This window comes from Lagopus muta, chromosome 1 (genome assembly GCF_023343835.1).
Source record: "Lagopus muta isolate bLagMut1 chromosome 1, bLagMut1 primary, whole genome shotgun sequence".
In the NCBI taxonomy this organism is placed as follows: Eukaryota; Metazoa; Chordata; class Aves; order Galliformes; family Phasianidae; genus Lagopus; species Lagopus muta.
Window position 1 is genome coordinate 144,190,225 of NC_064433.1, and position 21,659 is coordinate 144,211,883.

The following is a 21,659-nucleotide window of genomic DNA, read 5'->3' on the forward strand; positions in this document are numbered from 1 at the left end:
TGATTTATTTAAATTGGTTTAAATGTAGCATAAATTTTGCTCTGTGTTTATAAATAAAGATGCTTTTTTAAAATAAAATCTGGCAAAGACAAGCCTGGCTCAGACCCAGGAGAAGTTTACATTCAGCCCATGATCTGCTGAGCTAGCTTCCTGACTGATCCAACTGAAACATCCCACGACTGTTTGTCTAAACCATTGATAAACTGCAACTCATTTATTTGCTGTTTAATTCTCATAAGCATACAAGTGAGTAAATCTACAGCTGTGTAATTTATATATCTGGTGTCAAGCCCACATCCCACAGTTTTCATCATTGGAGGTCTTCCTACAACCGGAGTGGCCACTGCTCCCATCTAACCCACTGGTTTTTATTTTCCTTGCATGGAGAGCAAGGTACTTGGTTAGGGCAAGGGAATCCTTATGGAGCTGGGGCCCAATATCAAATTAAGATCAGAAGATGAACAGAACTCCCAGTTTGTGGCTAACCAGGGGAATTAAGTGTGAGCATATCGGATGGAAAAACAAAGGAGAGAAATCAAGGAAAGCTGCAAGACACCTAAGGTCCAAAGAAGGTAACTTGCTCCATGGTTCATAAAGGCAGTTTGATGAAGAGGAAGAGATTCACTGTAAGAAGTATTAGTCCCTGAGAGTACTGACACAAATCCTACAGTGTGCCCAAAAATGATAAGGAACTCGGGAAGGGATTTAGCATTTACTGTTTTACCTTCATTTCTGAAATCAGATATGCTCTTCATAACCACTTGCTATCACAAGTAAGTATTTAAATACTAGAGAAAGAATACAAATTTCATGAGGCTTCAGCTTCTGGATGGACACTCTTGTGCTAGCAGATGATGACATAGCTTTGGGCAGTACACCTGAAGGTGACAAGATCTTCTGCTCTAGCAGTTGTGCTGGTTGGAGGACCTGTATCTGGTCCTCACGTAGTAGCTTCCCCCAAATCAAAGCCAGGTGCATGGCTGGCAGTCCAAAACATGTGGGTCCAACATGTAGGAATCAACACAAATAGTAAGCAAGTGGCCAGCAGTGACATTTTGACAAATTTATTGTATGTGTGTGCTTGGACATAAGGACACACTCATCCATCCATATGCACTAACCTTCAGTCACTCATGAGAATTAATCACTCCCTAGCAGTAACTGGAGCTGTGCAGCATTCATGTCTTCCAAAATGTTAATGCTTTCTTGTCAGTGTTTATTTTCATTTGATCTCTTTGCTAACACCCTGTCCTGACTGGAACAACACACATCTACAGACTACTGAGATCATATTGTTAATTAAAATAATGATATGGTTTTATTTTGGTCTTTTGCTGATGGATTTCAACTATGACTTCTTCTTATTTAATATCCTGCCACTTATTGGCATGCATGTTCCAGCATTGTGTTAGAAACGTTTGAAGTTCTAAAGCTGTGACACTGTCATTACTGCTTATTGTAAGCATCCCCAGGCAGATTCACAGTCCCACAGCTGGAGCAGCAACCCTGGTCCTACGCTCACTATAGACAAAGGGAGACTTCTTAGGCTCCACATATGTGTGTGGTAATGCGAGGCTGCTTACTTGTCACTTGGATGTCACATCACAGCAGTGGAATCCCAGAGGGTCTGCTGGGTGGCCTTGCCTATTTTTGGCAGAGCACATGTGGTTTGATGTGACCCCATCAGATCCTGCCTCATGAGGCTGGGACTGAGCATGTATTAAGCAGTATAAAGCTTTCTGAGTAAGACAGTAAGACAAAAACCCACCAAAATCTGCTGTCAGTTATTTCCTTGATCTTTGCAGAGATTTTTCAGGGCATCCACACTTTCTCTACACAGCTGATGTCTCTTTGGCTCTCTGGTGCTTGTACTCCTCCCTACTTATCTTCTATTTCTCAGCTAGCAAACTCATTCTAGTGGTTTTGAGAATTATCTTTGCACAGAGTGTCCTGAGGTCAGCTCTCTCCATCCTTGATTCTACCTCTCTGGTCTTTGCACATCCTCAAGTAACTCTAGTCCTGTCACCTTGGGAGTCTTACTTTCATTTGAGGGACACAGTTAGTGGGCATGGCGGTGATGGACTGATGGCTGGACTAGAAGACCTTAGTAGTCTTTTCCAACCTTAATGATACTATAATTCGTTTCTAGTGCAGGCTTTCCAAAGGTGAAGTACATGTTCTCTAAAGAACATTTGGGGATTTTTTTTTCCTGTTTGCAAACAGTGAGGAGAAGGAGCCACTTCTGGGACAAGTGCCTTCTTGCTCCACAGCAAATTTCTAAAGCAGGCCAGCTTTAGCTTATGCCCCGTTAGGGATTCCCCAAGGGTGGTATGAGAAAGTGGTGTTCCAGTTGACCTCTTGTGGTGTGAAAGGACTCTCATCTATGTGTTTCACAGTGAAGTTGCAAGCTGTTCACCCAGCGGACAAAATCCTGCAGTAGACCTCTTGTATGAGCAAGGCAGGCATTATTTATTCTTACCATTATACATTTTTAGCACTCTGTGCTTTCATATAACAATAGGATTTATAACAGTCATTTACTTACCTCCATGCTGTCTAATTGCATTTTCTCATATTCCAAATTTTCGGGCATAATCAGAAATTTCTTAGCAGATGCTGAAAGGTGTCACACCTTGTATAACCTCTGTAGCTAAAATAGAAATAAATGCGAATGAAACCTCAAAAATGAAAGCCTTTCTCCAGCTGGGTGTAATAAAGTCCAGAAATGCCAATTCTCACACTTGCTTATAACTGTGCCATAACTGTGCATTACAGTACAATTTTCTGACACATTTCTTGAAATGTAACTATGTATGTGGAAAAAAGTTATCTGTCTTCTGGTGGTAAAATCCATTTCTACTTTTGCTATACAGTAATATTTATCAGTAATACAGACATTTATTTCATTTACCGTCTTTCTGCCCCTGCTTCATAACTGCTTTCACTAGAGTGCAGGACTCAAAAAGATAATAACATTCATTTTGCTTTTCGATCACTCACACTGTCCTGCAGTGCATTTGATTTTGTGCTCACTACTGGCAATGATGATGGACTCTCACCTTGCAGTCTGTCTCAATTGATGGCCTCAAATGATACAAGCAATGGGGCAGCAATCTGGGTTTCTAAATATAAGTCTCCAGTAGAGAGATTCTGTTTTTTAGAGACCCGTGGGTATCTGAGACATTTGCACTGGGCTTACAAATACAACACAGCATCTATGCTGAGACTGACATCCTTCTGGAGCAGGAGTTGGAGGCCAGGCAGGCAAACAGCACTGGATGACTCTGTTTAGCAGTCTGAATTGTTCCGCAGTAGAATGAGCTCCCCACGCCATCTGGTCTTCGCTGTCAGGGTCCACTCTCTTTGCTCATTCAGCCATCAGTTTCTGGGGGTCTGGTTTCAAAAAACACTATGTGTTTCCAGAGGCTGACATCTGCCTCCCAGGAATTAAGCTCAGTTCACATCAACCACCAAGCCAGCAATGAGATGCTGCCACATGTACAATTTAGAGAAATCTGGAGATTGCAGAGTCCTCCAATCCTTTCACTTCTCCAAAATGTTACACACTAAAATTGGTACAGGTGATATGAAAACTGAAATTTGCAGCAGGGATTTCATCAAAAGCACGGAAAGGGATACAAAAGCTTATCAAACAGTCCTTTTGCAAGGCACAAGCACCATTTTACCTTGATATTCATGATACTTTTTTGATATATTTAGACCCCAGATGCATATCCACACACATACACAAATATTTCAAGAGAAGACCAGAAGTACAGTTAAATTGAGAAAAAATACAAAACGGGGTAGGATGACATAAGGATAAATTCCAGAGGGGTGCTCGTTCCTATAGACTCAATCAGCCTCCCCTTACAATGGTGTTTTTTAAGCACTAGCTTTGGAGTGTAAAGTTTTGCAAAGAACAGTTTAGAAAACAAAACTAACCTGAACTTTTGAGAACTTCCTTTCTTCCACTGCCCTAAACAACTGCTATTTTCACTGTGTATCAAGAGTAATTTCTCATGTTGACTATATTTTTTATCTTTAATAATGCTTTCCATTGCACTTAGCAGAGGGCAGTTGGCTTTGATGAAAAGGATGTAGGGCAAGGTCACCCACTCTTAATTTGCCACAACATGGCATTTCTTTAAATCAGACTCACCTCTATGGATGTGGCATGTTTGCTTATTGTTGGAACCAAGAGCTGTGAAGGATTTTTGGCCTGATAAAATAGTCATGGAACAGTTTTTCAAACTGTTCTCTGAAGGAGCTAATGTAAAAGTGATCCTGAATTACTTTGTAAAAGAATTCAGAGTTTCCTCCTTACTTAAACCTCTCCATGCTCCCCCATGTTTCCATCCCAGTCCTAGTTCATTGCACTCATCCATTTATATGAGATATTAAGGCTGAAATCACCTCCTCTCAAGGCCCCTGCACTCAAAGAAGATGTAAGGACATGTGGATGAGACTAAAGGTGCAGCAGCATACCCAAACTTCTCTGTTTTCCCTGTGGTAGCTCTCTAGATTACTCCAACGGTTGGGACTGGTAGAAATGAAGTCCAACAAATTCACTAGCTTTATTTCAATCATTTCCATACTTAAATCTTAATTCAGCCCAAGTATGGAAATTCTGACACTGAGGTCACTTGAATTAGTGCTAGTGACTATGCAAGTCTCAGGTTTCATGTCTGAATTTAATCTGAAATGAAGCCCACTAAAGTCAATTGCAATCGTAAGATTCGGGATTGGGTCCCAACATAATTAAAGAGTAAGTTATGTCAACATGCTTCTCCTCTATGTACACTTTATTAAAAAAACATAATTATGATCACGGTGAATCTGTATGCATGATGGAAACCAGTCCATCCAGAAACAGGAATATTTTTAGCCATTTTTATGGCTACGTAGATAAGATGGAACCTTCAGTATTTCAAAGATGCAATCAATGTTTATTTGTTGCTCATAAGTAGTTCATGGACCCAACAATATTCAACAAAACATTTTTAACAGATTTCTTAATGAGTATCAATTTACAGAAAACCACCAACTAATAAATATATGAAAACAATTGCTTTTGACATCACAATGATTAAACACATTAAATAATTCATTAAATTGTGCTTTACATCAATGAAAACCCCTAGGTCTACAAACTACCCTTTAAATAGGAGTAAAAGTAGATATGGTTACTCACAATACAATCTCTTAGTAGCAGAGTTCACACACATTATTGCACATAAACAGAAGGAAAAATCCTAAAGAATAAGATAATTTACAGCCTATTAATTTACTCTTTTATCTCAAATATGGCAACTGATGGGAACTCTTGATTTTTCCAACATTTCTTAGAAATCATGGAGCTATTGATATGGCCAAGAAGAAAGCCAAGGACCTTGTAGGCTATGGAACCCATTTCCCTCCATGAAACATAAACAAATAAAGCATTACAAACTGAATGGAGCCCTTCAGTGCTCAGTACCTTTTCTGAATATCCTTTTGCCATATGAAGGAAGGATACAGCAATCTATTATATGAGAATGATTTTATCATGATCATCTTAATGCCTCATAGAGGGTAATCTCCACTAGCTTGGAAAACAGACATTCCCTATCCCATACAAACAAATAATAATAACAATAATAAAAAAATTCATATGTATCAGGGGAACAGCAATGGAGGAAAAATGTAGTGGAGATAAAACAAATTTTATAGCATCAGTGCTCAGTACCGTAAGGACTGTGGTGGAAAACAACCTACTAGCACAGAATGAAATGTGTTATCTGGAAGGTCAGCCTGAGAAAAGTCCCTAACAACACACTCAGTCATAGTTACTGATACTTGCACCTCTTGAAAATGTATAGGAAACAAGACCTCCCCAGCAAGAAGTGGGAAGCCAATTCTGAAACACCTTCAGATTCAAGGGTGATGTAATCCACCATTTGGACTGGTTGAACAGAGACAATAAAGTTAGGAATTTGGCTGTGGATCTGATTTCCTTCCTAGCTAAGAGATATGATTATGTAGCTTGTGGTAGCAAGGGTAATGGAAGCATGGTTGGACTAGATGATCTTGCAGATCCTTTCCAACATTGTGATTCTATGAATTTTTTTACTCTCTATTTCTGTTTCTAGCAAGCTGCAGGTAACTACCACATGCTGGGCAGAAGTCCTAGCAAGGCTATTACAGCCTCATTGCTAATGCAATTGCAATGAATAATACCAAAAATGATAAACTATATATTTTTTTTTTCATTTCCCCATGGCAAAAAAGCATTTTATTGTTAGCATTGATGAGTGAGGAAGAAAGGAAAAAAATCCATTCCTTAATAAAGCACAGCCCATAGGCAATAGGCTGAATTCTTGGACTAGACATCAAATTACCAAGAACCCGTTTCAACAACACAGCATGTTTCTCCGGCCTCTCCAAGCCTACAGCAAACTATAACTGGAAAAGGCAGCCGGTGATGGGAGAGATTAGTAAGTACATCTCCATTACAAAAGAATGAGACTCGCTTCAGCACCACAGTAGCAGAAGCCAAATTGCCTTGTTTAATCAACAAAATAAAGCCACTGCCATGGACAGAAATTCTACAGTGTCGTTGCTCACAAATGTTTTGAAAGGAACACATTGCTCTCTGATCTTACAGAGCGGGTGTAGTTACAGTGAAGCACTGTCAGAGCAATGAAAACTGGAACAAAAGATTTAGGTTGGATGTCAGGGGGAAGTTCTTTACTATGAGAGTGAGGTGCTGGAACAGGCGGCCTGGAGAGGTTGTGGATGCCCTGTCCCTGGAGGTGTTCAAGGCCAGGTTGGATGGAGCCCTGGGCAGCCTGGTCTAGTACGAAATGGGGTGCTTGTGGGCCCTGCGTGTGGCAGGGCGGTTGGAGATTCATGATCATTGAGGTCCCTTCCAACCCTGGCCATTCTGTGATTCCGTGATTCTGTGAAGAGAGAGAAACCAGGACCTTTATTCTTCTGCTGATTTACATTATTTTGGGTGCTGCCCTAGAGAAGAAAAAGCTGCATGCTTGTGTCTTAAGACAAGTCCACCTGGAAGTATTTCAGAACAGCCTTATTTTGTATGTGTCAGGAATATCTGCTAAGGATGACAGAAGCAGTGTTGACACTGGGGGCTCACTGGACTTAACTGCTGTAGCTGTAGGGAGCTGATGGGGCCATGGGCTCTGGTGACAGCATGATCTCAGACTCTGATTCCACAAAACCAGTGCTGTGTGACACCAGTGCTATGGACAGGCTCCAGGAAAAAGAAAAAACAAGAGAACCCTTAAATTTTAACTAAGTCCCAAGCTTTAAAGCAAATCCCATTAACGTGGATACTACAGCACATTAGCAGCTCTTCAAGACCCTAATCTTGTCTTCTGGGGAATGACTGAGAAAAGGTTAGGCATTGCATTAAGGTATTGCCAAACCATTAAAGTTCATGGAAACTGCCCAAAGACTGCTTTGATTTTCCTCATTAGGTTTTGTTTTGCATTGTGCAGAAGCCTGGAGACTTGTTCGTGTGCCTAGAGAACTGAAACTGATGCTTTGAGCAACTGATGGGGCTGCAGGGAAGAATTTCTGCTCTCCCTCTCTCCTTTCCCCTCGAAAGATAACACTACACTTCCAAAATGAAAAACAAGGCCTCTGTTGCTGTTGAGGCAGTCTGCTGGAGAGAGAGGCAGGGATGAGACAAAGGGAACCCTTTCGGTGCTGATGGACACTTTACAGATGGGACTTATTCTGTTTTCTTGTTTATCTTTCTCCTTAATCCAAATTTGTCCTAGCATCTTTCCTTCCAGGCACACCCAACAGCAGCCCTGCTCCTGCCCATCTCCGCCTCTGGCACAGGGCCCTTCGGGGTCCCCCTGGCACTCCAGCTCCCTGTGCTCACAGAGACAAGAAGAGCAGTCACAGACCCTGGACATGGTGCATGGAGTGCCACAGGCACCTTCCCTTCTCTTGCACGCACAGCGAGAGTCAATCTGTAAATGCTTCAATTCAAACCTCTGAACACGGGTATTTCTGTGTGAGTGAAGAGTCTGGGAGCCTCTTCAGGGAGATGGGGATCCAGACAGGACGTCGGGCAGTCTTTTCTAAGATGGACATCCCAAGCTTGGGCAGGAGAATCACTGTAGTCCCGTGATTTCCCTTCTGAAGGCAGAGGTGGGAGGAGGTGTATGCCATCCACCAATGGAACAGGTATTGCGGACCAACAGCCCTGCTGCTTATCACAAAAATAACACACTGCTGTCAAGAAGCATATTGCCAATAAGCTACATCAGTATTGAGGTGTCCCCCCAGTAGCCTCCTTCACTTCTTAATGTTCTTTATGATATTCCAAGTTGAACATATTGTTGTATGCATTAACTCTCAACAGGATCGTTAGATCATATTTTTGGTATTATGCATAGATAAGCAGCAAATAGCATTGTTGGAACAAAAAAAGATGCAGCATGCATTAAAAACAACATTTGGAAATAAGGGATAAATTTTCAAACTTGATTTCTTTTTCTGCAGCACGTTAAACTTGTAATGAGTGGCTAAAAAGTTGAATTCTGAAAATAAGTGAGAAATGTGCATCCACATCAGGTGCTCCACTATTTCTAATTAGTAAATCTGTAAGGTAAAAGCCATTCATGCATGCAATAATATACTTTCAGCATCTTGATTTAGCAGCCACGTTGAGGCACTTAGAGAAATTTCCTCCTAATGCTTTAGATTTATGCTAGAAGAAGAAGGAAAAAAACTCCCTCAAAAGATCTCTGATGCACAGGACCCTCTTTTCAAAGTTCCACTATTACAAATAGAATCAAGAAAAAAAGATCAGAATAAATAGGTGCAGTTAAGAATGTAATGTGTGGACAAAGAATCCACTGAATCTTTTTGTGGACAAGGAATAAAACCAGATACAGACCTCTCTTCATGAAAACAACTAATTTACAAAGAATCTTCATACAGAATAATGAATATCAAGCCTTCCCAAATATCTACTATGTATCTATAAAAACAAAAGCTGAGGGTTTTTTTTTGTAGCTACTACCATAGTTAGAGAGAAAACCAAATTGTGCTCACTTGGCATTAATGTATTTTAACAGACAATATCATAAACCTGCCTGTCTTCACAGACAATACATCTCCAGGCTTTTGCAGCAAATGTAGAAAATGTCCCACTAATATTCAAGCTTCTCCTGCTCTGTCTTTCCTCTCTCCTGTAGTTCACTTAGCCCCTCTTCACCTTCTGTGAATGTGAAGGCTGATTTCATTGCCTACAGCCAGATAATGTTGGCAGTGTGTGGCCAGCTGCAGCAAGGTCCTCATTTCCCAGTTTTTGCATTCCAGCTTTCCCTTTGCCGCACACACTTCAAAAGATGGCTGCTACCTGGCTGAGTCTGATACCCTTAACATCTGCAGAGAAATAAACTAACCCCCCATCAATTTGCTTACAAATGATCTCTGACCTCTGATCTCTGCAGGTTTACAGAAAAGAACAAGCACTACACCAATCCCACATTTCCTATGTCTTTTTTAATCACCTCAGCAAATTCTTTCCTTAATCAAAACCCAGCATGTAGAAGTTTGAAGGGCAATATGTTTACCTCCATTTCATTCACTAGGAAACTACACACTACAATTGCAAAGGACAATATGAAATAAACCAGCTCTCACAACACAGAGGAATCAAAACAAAAATTTTTTTTTTCCAATTTTGATTCATGTCTGCACAAGTTTTGGTAGCTCAGATTGTAGAGGGTACGTCTGTTAATGCCATAGACACAGCCCTCTCTTCAACCCATTCTCACAGCTTAGGGTTTTGAAGGAAGTCTGTTTGGATAGGAATCTCTTCTACTGCGATTAATAACACTAATTAAAGTACACGGAGAAAAAAAAATATATTCTTCTTACTGACAGAAAGCAAGAAAAACTGAGACAAGGAAGGTTAGCTGTCAGATGCTGTATCATTTACCATGGTGGGTGGCTTTCCTTGGCCGACTTCCAGGCAGCTGAACTGCACAAAGAATCAGCCTCTTTGATCCTCCCATGGGTTAGGCAAGATGGAGGAGTGTTACCACCGTGCAACCTGGCTGTTGTAATCTTCAGTAACAGCTACTTCTGCCGCCTCTTCCCTTGGCCACTGGTGAGCTCTCTGCTCCCGCAGCAGTCTCCGCTCCTCTCGCCTCTTTAGGCGGTTCAGCTGATGCTCCTCTTGCTTGGAGTACTGAAAGCGCTGCAAGAACAGGTCCTTGGCGTAGTCATAAAGCTGCATGTCCAAGAAGTTCAGCTCCTCTATCCGTTGCCGCACATCCTCTCCGATGTCCACATTGGAGGCCCGTGTGACGTTGAATTGGGTGAATGGGGAAATGAATTTCAGGTTGAATGTCCTCTCAAAGAGATACTGTGTTTTCCTCTGAAATTCCGTAAGCCCAAAGAAGGCCATATTTTTCAGATTGTTCTTGGCGCTTTGGAGAAGAATCACGTTTCTCTCAGTCTCGTTCATAAAAGTCAAGTTGTAGCATCCCACCAGGCTGAGATCTGCCAGCATGCGCACCTGGCGGTTGTTGGCTAAGTTGTAGCTACAGTCCATGAACTCCCGTAAACTGACTCCAGACCAGTCATCTCCTTCATAACAGGTTGGTAGCTCGTCTGGTGTTGGGCTTCTTCCATCACACATATGAAGGGAAGTTTTCCACGTTGCACCCCTCTGGACATGCTTCCATTCACTCAAGTATCGTGATACTGGATCCCTCAGCATTGTGATGTAATAGAAGTTCCTGAAACAAATCATTAAACACAGTTTTAAGATGCAGTGGATTTTTCTTTTTTTTTCTCCAACAAAACGATTCCCAGTGGCCATCACCACACACCCCCTTCACTCTTTTCAGTGTAAGGCAGATACTTAAAATGACTATTTCTGAGATAATAAAAAGCTTAAAGCTTCACAAGCACTGAGAATAAAACAGCAGGTACATTGGAAGAAAGAGAAATGAAAGGAAGTAAGCAGCTATCAGAGAAAAGGAGTTGCTTTGATTTATCAGCTGTTCAGTGGTCATTATTTTATGTAGAAGCCAATTAACTGAAGAGTACTCCCTTCTACTTAAAATGTTAAAATTCAGCAATGTCAGAAAATGTGGAAAAATAGATTTCTATAATCCTGTAACCATCCTTCTGGACTGAGACATGCAAGTGTGAGACGATAACCCATACAGCACTTGGTCAGAATATACAAGAAGCATTGGCAATAATACCACGTGGAAGACCAGCGTAAGACTTACTTAGGAAGAGCCCAATTATTAAATGGGTTGGAGTGATGATAACGAGAGGCCCCAGGCCTATTCACATGACAATTTTAGACAACTGCTTGATTGAAATTTGTTATAATCACATAGTAGAAAAGCATTTGTTGATATAAAGATTGTCATTATTCAACCTCATCTGTCGAGAATACAGAAGAGACACTAAGAAGTATTGATCTGAAATAGAGCAAATAAATGCAGCACTCACATTGTCAATTCACCTTTTAGCTATGGATTGAGTTTGAACATCTGTTTACAGCAATCTGAGATGGACTGCAATCGGGTATGGTTCCAAAAGGATTTCACACATAGTTTTCTACAGATAAATGTTTTATACTATAGCTACTAACCTCAGTTACAGGGTGATATTATAAAGACAAAACAAAACCAAAATACTTATGATTTCTGTCAGCTAGAATAATTAGCAGAAGATTCATGACTAAAATTAACACTCAGAGAGGTACAAAAATAGGCTTATGAGTTTGCATGACTCATCCGACTGCAAATAATACATTAATAAATCATGAGTCCTAAGATAAGTTTTCTTAAGGAAAAGTCTTATCTAAATATTCTTTCTCGAACCTAAACAAGAATGAAGCAAACAAGGAGACAAGCTCGCTGTAAACAAGTTACCCAGTACACAAACCAACACAGGGTCACAGAATCACAGACTTGCAGGAGTTGAAAGGGACCTCTACAGATCATCTAGTCCAACCCCCCAGCTAAATCAGGTGCCCTACAGTACGTCACACAGGTAGGCATCCAAGTGGATCCTGAATATCTCCATAGACAGAGATTCCACAATCTCTCAGGGCAACCTGTCCCAGTGCTCCGTCATCCTTACTATAAGGAAGTTCTTCCACATGTTAGCACAGAACTTCATGTGTTCAAGTTGTTCAAGTTTTAGGCCATTACTCCTTGTCCTATTGCTACATACCACCAAGAAGAGCCTAGATTCATCCATTTTTGCCTCCCATCTCCCTACAGATATTTATAAACATTTATCAGATCCCCTCTCAGTCCTCTTTCCCCCAGGCTGAACAGACCCAGGTTACTCAGCGTTTCCTCATACAAGAGACACTCCAAGCCCTTTATCATCTTCGTGGCCCTCCGCTGGACTCCTTCTGGGACCATCTTATACAAGAGCCAACCTGTTAAATTCTTGACACTACGATTTATCTTCAAGACTGATACCCTTATTTTTCAGATATCACTGATTTTCTACCACTAAAGATTCCTGTAGCTTCTCTGTAAACCTTGGGTTTGTCATAAAGGCAGACATGCCCCACATTTTCCCAAAATGCAGATATATTTCCCAATTCGGATAAAGCAAAAGGAAACAGAAGTGAACACATTGTCCTTATTCATTCTGCATTCTCTACCTAGAGGATTTATAATACATTTTTTGGAATGAGGTTATGAGACCAAATTTTGGGTAACATCTTGAATTACTATCTAATGACAGTGGCTGTTTCAAAGATGATTTCATAGCAGAAGAGTTACAGGTGGAAGGGTATAAATTAAGAAGTACCACAATTTGAGAGTATTTGAGTACTTCAGACATGGCTTTCACTTCTCAAACTGAATGTTCATCTCACTTTGGCTTTACTTTGCATATATGAGAGCACATTACGAATAGCTTTCCTACAAAGAGAACAAGTGGACTTTTCACTGGTGTTGCAGAGATAAATTGGCCAAACTCTCAGACACCCATAAACCCTGAGCATAAGACACTGCTATTGCAACATGCGGGAGTCACCAGACATGAGAAAAAATGGACCAAGATACAGGGACAATTGCCAACATCTATATCAATGAAGACCAAGTTTGGCTTAGACCTTGTATTGCTGCTCCTCCCATCTGTGGATCTTTTTAGATGTTGCTAAGTGGTAATAGGTGGATTTAAAAGTTGCTCTCGACAATTATTTATACCTCTAACAGTTCTGTCTTCCCTCACTCATCTCTAACAGTCCTACTCAGGCATGCTTCAGAGCACTAGCAATTCACAAAGATACCTCCTTTGCATCAATCATTTCCATTTCATCTCTGGATATGCAAACGTGCTTGCTGTGCAATAAGCAGGAATATGAAGCAAATGCAGGGAAATGAGCAGTGCATGTCTTTGTGTAACTTCCGTAGCTTTTTTCTTTTTTTTTCCCATTCTGTGCAAGGAACTTCCACCTGTCCATTATGGCTTCTTCTAGTGACTGACTTCTGCAAATTGTTTTGCTATCCTGATTAATTTGCTTCTGATTTGGGCACCTTGCAAAGTTGCTTCCTTGTGTTAACACTGAATGGCTTCTTCATCTGGAAGACAGTCTTTTACAGCATCCTGATACACATTTAGATCCCAGGGCACTAAGAGTGCAGCTACCTGCACCCCATCCACACTTCACAACCTTCTGTTTAGCCTTCTGTTCAAGACTTTTCATCACCCCCAGCCAATTTAAGCTTGGAATATCTTAGACTTCTTCCACCTGATCCTGGACACTGTCCAAGAGACACTGCAAGAAGGCTACAGAGATGCATGGGGAATGCAATCCAATAGTCATGGCACTGCTGTAATTTTTATTTATTTATTTATTTATTTATTTATTTTCAGGAGAAAGGATGCTGTGTATCTAGAATAAGAATATAAATAAATAATATACAGGTTACTCACATGTGTTTCAGTTGGAAAACTATCAAAATTATCTCAGGAAATTGTTTTTAAATTTAGTGCACTAGTGCAGTTTTAAATTTAGTTTATTTAGTGCCAAATACGCAGTTTTCAATCACATTAAGAATGGCTGAGGAGTCAGCTTATAATAAAGAAAAAGAAACAGTTCATAAAAAAATGGCCTTCCATCTCCTTTTTCACTTCAATAGAAGAGAATCAAGTTAACTACAGATTGAATGTTTCTGAGCCAGTCTAAATACAGAGATGCACTTGTTCTTGCCTGTGTAAATGACTCAGAGAATCACAGAATCATAGAATCATTAAGGTTTGAAAAGACGTCTGAGGTCAGCTAGGCCAACTGTCCATCTACCACCAATATTGCCCACTAAACTATGTCTTTAAATACTACATCTCCCCTTCCCTTAAACACCTCGAGAGATGGTGACAGCACTATTTCCCTGAGCAGCCTATTTCAATACATGACCTCTCCTTCAGAGAAGAAATTTTCCCTAAAGCCCAACCTGAATTCTCCCCAAGTGCAACTTGAAGCCATTCCCTCTTGTCCTGTTGCTGTTACGTGGGAGAAAATGCTGACTTCTGTCATGCCACAACGTCCCTTCAGATAATTGTAGAGAGCAAGCGATAAGGTCTCAACTGAGCCTCCTCTTCTCCAGATGAAACAACCCCAGATTCCTCAGCCTCTTCTCATAAGACTTGTGCTCCAGACCCCTCACAGCTTTGTTGCCCTTCTTTGAACACGCTCCAGGGCCTCAGTGTCCTTCTCATAGTGAGGAGCCCAAAACTGAACACAGTACTCATGGTGCAGCCCCACCAAAGCTGAGTACAGGGGAATGATCACCTCCCTGCTCCTGCTGGCAACACTATTTCTGATACAAGTCATGATGCCACTGGCCTTCTTGGCCTCCTAGGCAAACTGCTGGCTCATGTTTAGCCAAGCGCTGACCAACACCCCCAGGTCCATTTCCTCCATGCAGCTTGCCAGCCACTCTGGCCCAAGCCTGTAGCGTTGCCTGGGGTTGTTGTGGCCAAAGTTCAAGACTCAGCACTTGGTCTTCTTGAACTTCATCCCATTGGCCTCAACCCAGCTATCCAGCTTGCCCAGATCCGTCTGTAGGGCCTTCCTACCACCAGGCAGATTGACACTTCCTCTCAAAGTGGTGTCATCTGCAGACATATCACAGAATCATAGAATAGTCTGGGTTGAAAAGAACCACAATGATCATCTGGTTTCAATCCCCCAGCTATTTGCAGGGTTGCCAACCACCAGACCAGGCTGCCCAGAGCCACATCCAGTTTGGCCTTGAATGCCTCCAGGGATGGGGCATCCACAACCTCCTTGGGCAGCCTGTTCCAGTGCTTCACCACCCTCTGAGTGAAAAAAATTCCTCCTGATACCTAACCTAAACCTCCCCTGTCTTAGTTTAAAACCATTGCCCCTTGTCCTATCACTATCCACCCTCGTACTGAGAGTGCACTCAATGACCTCATCCAGATCATCAACAAAGATACTGAACAGGCCTCAATACTGACCCCTGGAGAGCACCTCTCATGACCTGATGCCAGCTGGATTTAACTCCATCCACTATCAATCACCAATGACCTCCTTGCTTTAAGCATGTTCATGACTGTGTGGCTGTGTTAAACTCCAAAGGTAGCCTCAAGGAGTAATTCTCAGAAAAGAATTAAGCATTAACTTGTTACTATGGTTTGACACAGCAAACTCATCCCAGACTTCTTGACTTCATTTCAGTGGACTTCCACAATTGATTATCAAATTGCTGCTGCAGACAACCCCAGTCTTTAAAGGCTAACAAAGCAGAACATGTTGGCACATCAATGAGAAGATGTTTCATACAAAACCTTCCAAATGGATTTAAAAACATGTAGAAAAAAATGCATAAAAAACAACATAGATGGGTACATAAGTAACAGTACTGAAAATGACCACAAATCTGTCCCACACTAGGAGGGTTGCTGGGAGAACTGATAACATACAACTGGTTCAACATCTGAGGACAAATTGAGCACGCATATAAAAAACAACTGATGACAATGAATCAATCATCTTACCCCATAAATAGTGAGCAGTTCAAGAGCCCATTGAGCTCTCCTGCATGGCAGCTGGCTGCATGTCAGTATCTCCTCGGAAAAGGGATACCTCTTGAATTACATCTGCTCAGACATCCTTTACACCTTGATGTCAAAATGCCTTGTTGATACAAATTCTCAGTGTGACTAATTGTTTTAGGCTTTGTTAGCCTCAATAAAATCACATCTTTGATCATAATCTTTGTTAGCTTCACTAAGATTCACACACAATCGCTTAGACATAAACCACTGAACAAGTCTGGGACTAGGTATAAATCCATACTCATTTCAGCTCCTTATGTGCATGGTTTAAAGAATTTAGAAAGCCGGGGTGTCTGCTTTGAATCTTGTGCCTCAACAGGAGGGCCCCCTATCTGTGTATTATCCTACCCTCTATGCAGTAAATAACCAAGTGTTTCCAGCCATCTTGAAATCTTGTTAAGTTGTTGCCAACTTACTCAAGCTCAGTGAAATCGCTATATTGTATCTGTATTGTATCAACAAATGTGTTCTACATTCTCTCTTAAGAGAGCAGTACAGTGTAGTTGTTTCCAATTGCGACCACAGCTACAAGCTCAGTACCAGTGCAGGGCTGTCTCACTCCCCGTAGCTTGAGAAGCTCAATATCTGAAATGTTGCTATTTACAGCAGAATTAGAAACTACCTGGAAATTCAGAAAGCTCTAGTCCCACCAGCATGAAATCTAGACTCTTTGTTAGCATTAGGCAAAAGAAACCCTATGTCCCAAAAACACGTATTTCTTTCACATTATAAGGTATTATAATATAAATACTGTAATCTTACATTAATCCCTCAGTAGCATTGCTCTTCTTTAGAAATCTATTTCAGAGGAGGAGATTATTGAGGGTGAACCCAAACCAGGGCATTTTTTGCCTTCTATCATTATGAAACAGACTTCCAGGGTGAGGAAGATTTACTATACAAATGAAGGATCCCCATGCATGGAGAACAAAACATGCTGTAGGGCCTCCTCAGGAAGAAGGATGAATGACATCTTCTTTCTCTTGCATGGAGCAGCCAGCATAAGGAGAACTCTCACAGCACTTCTGGAGGCTGAGCGGTGAAAAAGCAACCAGCAAGCAAGCAGAGATCTTTTCATTCAAAGAACGAGGCAGGACCTTATTGAAGGGATTGATAAGCTTCATTAAAGGAGAAGGGTGCACTCACAGCAGCTGGTGCAGAGGTGGAGAAATATTTGAGGTGGAAGAAAAGGCAATCATAGAATATTTTATAAGACACTAACAGCCAGATGAAAGAAGAACCAACATGACTGAAAAGCGCAAGTGTATCATAAAAACACCCACACTGGTAGAAGAAAATAAGACCTATTCAAGTTTATGTCCCAAGCTGCAACAGAATGTTAGCAGCTTTAACCCTGGAAATGAGTGTACTCCCCTGGCAGGTTCTGAAATGCCCATCCTGGCAGTACATTTGTGCTAAAGACAGAGGCTGTCCTTACGAGATGAAATGTTAGGAAGGATCTGCAGTACATGAGCAAAAACTGTGTGCTTCCCAGTTTTGTCCTCAAGCCTGCGTTCACAACGTTGCCATTGTAACAGAGCAAACCAGTGGTCAGCTATCCCTCTTCACTCAGCTTTGAGTGACATGGTCTAGAATGGTCATAGGTGTGGACTGAAGGTCGGACTAAATGATCTTAGTGGTCTTTCCAATCTTAACGATTCTATGATTCCATGATTCAGGCTGTAAGTATTATCAGCCTGGTAACAGTGCATTGAGCAGGATAAACAGGTGAAACAAACTGTGGATAGTGCACTATGTAATTTGGGCATATGAACAGACAACACGAATGGTGGGGGAAGGCAGAAAGTGAAGTGGCACTGTTGGGCTGGTGCCAATATAAGCTGGTCAAGTCATACTAGCATAATGCAGATATTTCAGCCCATGGCTAGCAGCACTGCAGTGCTGAGCATAGCTGCATCTATGTTATGCCTAATTTACAGACAATCTGCCCAGTGTGACAAAAGCTGGCTGTATACTTCTCCTGAATAACTGTACTACCAGGAAAATGTGATGAAGTGGCACATGTTCAGCTTAACCAGGTTGGATAAACACCAGCTAGCAAGCAGACTTTTGTGTAGGTGTAGCAACAGCACATAGGTTTCTTAAGCTTAGCATCTGCTAGAGGATGCTAGACTGCTGTGATGGAAATGGTTTTCTAAGCCATCCCTTAAAAAAGTTTGTGATCTTAATACCGTTAGCTGTACTTTCAGGTTGTTATGGATTTCATTATATATATCTTTTACTGAAAGTGTCAGTAGGACAGCAGACACCAAACGTTGACAGAAGTCAACATTTATCCATTCTTACCACATACCTCACCAACTCAGCATGTAGGAAAGATGCTCACCTGGCTGGTTTTCTGGAAGATACGAGTCTCCACCACTTCTATTATTTTTAATTGGGATGGTGAGTTGCACTTACTTCATGCAGTGGCAGCAGTGCCTTACAGACACTCAGCTACTCTACATTAAAGGAGAAATTTGCCAATTCAGATAAGTTAAATGTAAGAAAGAAGTATAACCTGTGTTTTGCAGCACAAAATTAGATGTGTCTCATTATTCCTCTGGGATTTTGCCCCCCGAAATGGCCAGTTTCCAATTTCCAAACTGGTCACAAGCTTTTTGCGGTTTAACTCCTTTCGCCATCCCAGTGATGTATGCTGCAGCAACATCTGTAGGACATCCCTGCTCAGAGATGGAGCAGGATACTACTTCCAGGCTAAGAACTCCCAATTCAAGGATCTACGTAGAAGCTATGCATCTAAGCAACACCAAAAGCCAGCAGGGAGCTGCCTAACTCAGTCAGTAGTATCTGGACAGTTATGCAGCTGGCCAAAGGTAGGCGCTGACTCTAGAATGAGCTGCATCACTTCAGAGACACCCTGTACGTTGTACTGTGTATACTGACCACAGTGGGATCTTAGATATCTGTAACTTCAGTATGTCTACCTTGTAGACACCTGTATAGAAGTCTCAATCTGCAAAGCGGATCCCATGCCTGGAGTCAAGGAATCCCTGCCTACACAGAGTAAAAACTTCAAGCCAACCTTGAAAACTAACTAGTCATGTAACATTATGTAGTGAGTGAGAAGTAACTACTTATTGTGCTTATTGTATACACACCAGTCATGTCAGGATATTTCCTTATAAGCAAGGTTTTAGGGCTGGAGCATTCCCAAAATAAAAAGAAGCTTTAAGTAAGCTTTGCATTATTTCATACGCATCTTCAGACCAAGATAAAGTCTACCATAATTTTGTTGTCCTTGCTGATCTAAGTAAGATGAGGGAAGGGCTTCGAGTCAGACATATAACATATTAGTATATTAGATTTCTAACCCTGGATTGCAAGGGAGATTGCTTAGAAACTAAATTGCAACAACAGCCTGTTACAGCCAAGAGAAATTTGGCATTTGGTACTGGGAAGCACTTACAAAATGTGAAACCTCACATTTCTTTGCATTTTAAGAAGAATACTCCCCGTTAGCAGTTTCAGTTTCTGTTTCATTAATCTGTTGCTTTTGCACTCATTATAAAAGTCCAGATTTTTTATTTAGAAATTGCAAACTTTTTTTTTTTTCAAAAAAAATAACTTCTGGAACACCAAATGAACTTCTGTATCTGTGCTAGCAGAGAAAGCTCACAAAAGCTTTATAGCACCATTTTATTTATTTATTTGCATGGCTGCTGATGAGAAGATTAGTGTCCTACAGCTGATTAAAGAATGTCAGATAACAAAGAATGTCTTTAGAGATCACTCACTCTCAGACATCAAACAACTTTTAACAGCAGTGATTTAGGATAATCCAGAAGGGGAAAAAGAAGAAAGTGAACCTATGGCAACACAAATGCTGCATGTACAACATTAGGAATTTTTCCACCCAAGGAGTCTAACTTGCCTTCAAGTAAAGCTATGGCAAGTTCAGTAGTGGTATATAAAGGAATGTTATCACATGAAAATAATAAGATGCTAGTTAAGCTATTTTGAAAATAGTTTTAATTTTATATTAAATAGAAAATATGTGGCTTAATTTAAAAGCAGTAGTAACAAATACATTTATGTGGATTATATGTATTTTTCTTCTGATGTATGCCACAAATGAATAGGCCCAGGACTATGCAAACTGATGATTTCCTTTTGAAAAACTGTAGGCTTTTGAAACTAGGAACTGTGATTTTCTACATGCATCTTTTGTATGTAAGAGATTTTGCAATTAAGTAAAGAATAACCATTTGAAATAGGAATCATGTTTTCTACACTCACATTGCCATAAGCCCTTCAAAATCATTACTGAACACAGTTCTCAAGATCTACTGCAAAGAAAGGAAACTGAGTGCTGTGACTCTTTCTTCCCGACACAGAGGAACACCTACTTGTGAAGATGCAGACTTTAGCAAAGTATTTTAAACACATCAAAGACATTGGATGGGTACCAAACTTCCAGTATTAGAGGTTACTGAGAAGAAAGACTCTGGTTCTTTGCAGACATACACAACAGGACAATGAAAGAAAATGGTCAAAAATTGAAAAAGGGGACGATACAAGGAAAATAACTTTCACTAGCAGAGTAACTAAGTGTTCAGAAAGCTTTGCCTGAAGATGTTGTGCACCTTCCATCCTTGGAGATTTTGAAGATCTGACTGGAGAGAGCTGTAAGCAACCCTGCCTACATTCAGTAGCCTTGCCCTGGGAAGGGTGTTAGGCTAGGAATATTCCAGGGTCTCTTCCCATCCCAGTGCTTTCAGGATTCAGTGTGACCATGCACAGACTGATACCAAATTCACAGACCTGTCAGAAAATACATCAAAACATAAAAAACCTGCCAACTAGATCTTGCCTATCATCCCTTGTGCCTTCCAGGGTACCCAAGACAGAAGACAGAGTACAGGGAACATGCTTTGCTTTTCACAAGATTGCTTTTTTATATGGTTTTAAGTAGGGAGATAACACTCTGGATGACTGAGGAGTAATGAAATAGCTACCCATGGTTCTAGTCCCAGCATTTCAGAAAATGCACCCAGACAGATATCAATATGCATGAGCTACTGCATAATTGTGTGCTGAATTTGGGCTCAAATTTTCAAAAAGAGTGCATAGAGTTAAGCAAAGTTAGTGAAGAAAGTCTAGAGTTTAATGAGCTAAGGATGCCCAAGCCCATGGAAAGCATAGCCTGCTGTTTTATTTAGCTACAGGAGGCTCCCAAGATTATCAGTCTCCTTCCCTGCCAGTAATCTGTAATCCCCTTCATGAAACACCCTTTTGAAGAATTCTTTTCACTCCTTCACTCTGACTGGGTTGCTTCTTATGGTTAGATTTTTGTTCCTAGATGAAATCTTGTCCTGGCCTAGTTACATCCAGTTGTTCTTGAGTTTGCACTGCACATACATCAAGAGGATTTATAATGGAACATCAAAGGAGGGGAGAAGGCCTCTAAGCCTTCGTTATTCAAAGTTATCTGTTTGTTATTGTATCTTGCGATAAGAAAAGCTAGAAGTGACCATGCTGTATTCCCCCAGTACCCTCAGTCACGCTTAGACTGCATCAGCATCTGATATGAG

The 21,659-nt window shown here is 41.0% G+C and overlaps 1 protein-coding gene across 1 annotated transcript in view; it reads right to left on the minus strand.

Annotated features, from left to right (window-relative positions):
* Positions 1-8,747: 8,747 nt before the first annotated feature.
* The window catches only part of HS6ST3 (heparan sulfate 6-O-sulfotransferase 3), a 279,526-nt gene continuing 266,614 nt past the window's right edge, over positions 8,748-21,659 (minus strand). The window contains exon 2 of the mRNA XM_048933205.1: positions 8,748-10,772. Within this exon, the coding sequence (XP_048789162.1) occupies positions 10,067-10,772 (706 nt within the window). The 3' untranslated portion in view covers positions 8,748-10,066. The remainder of the gene's footprint in view (positions 10,773-21,659) is intronic.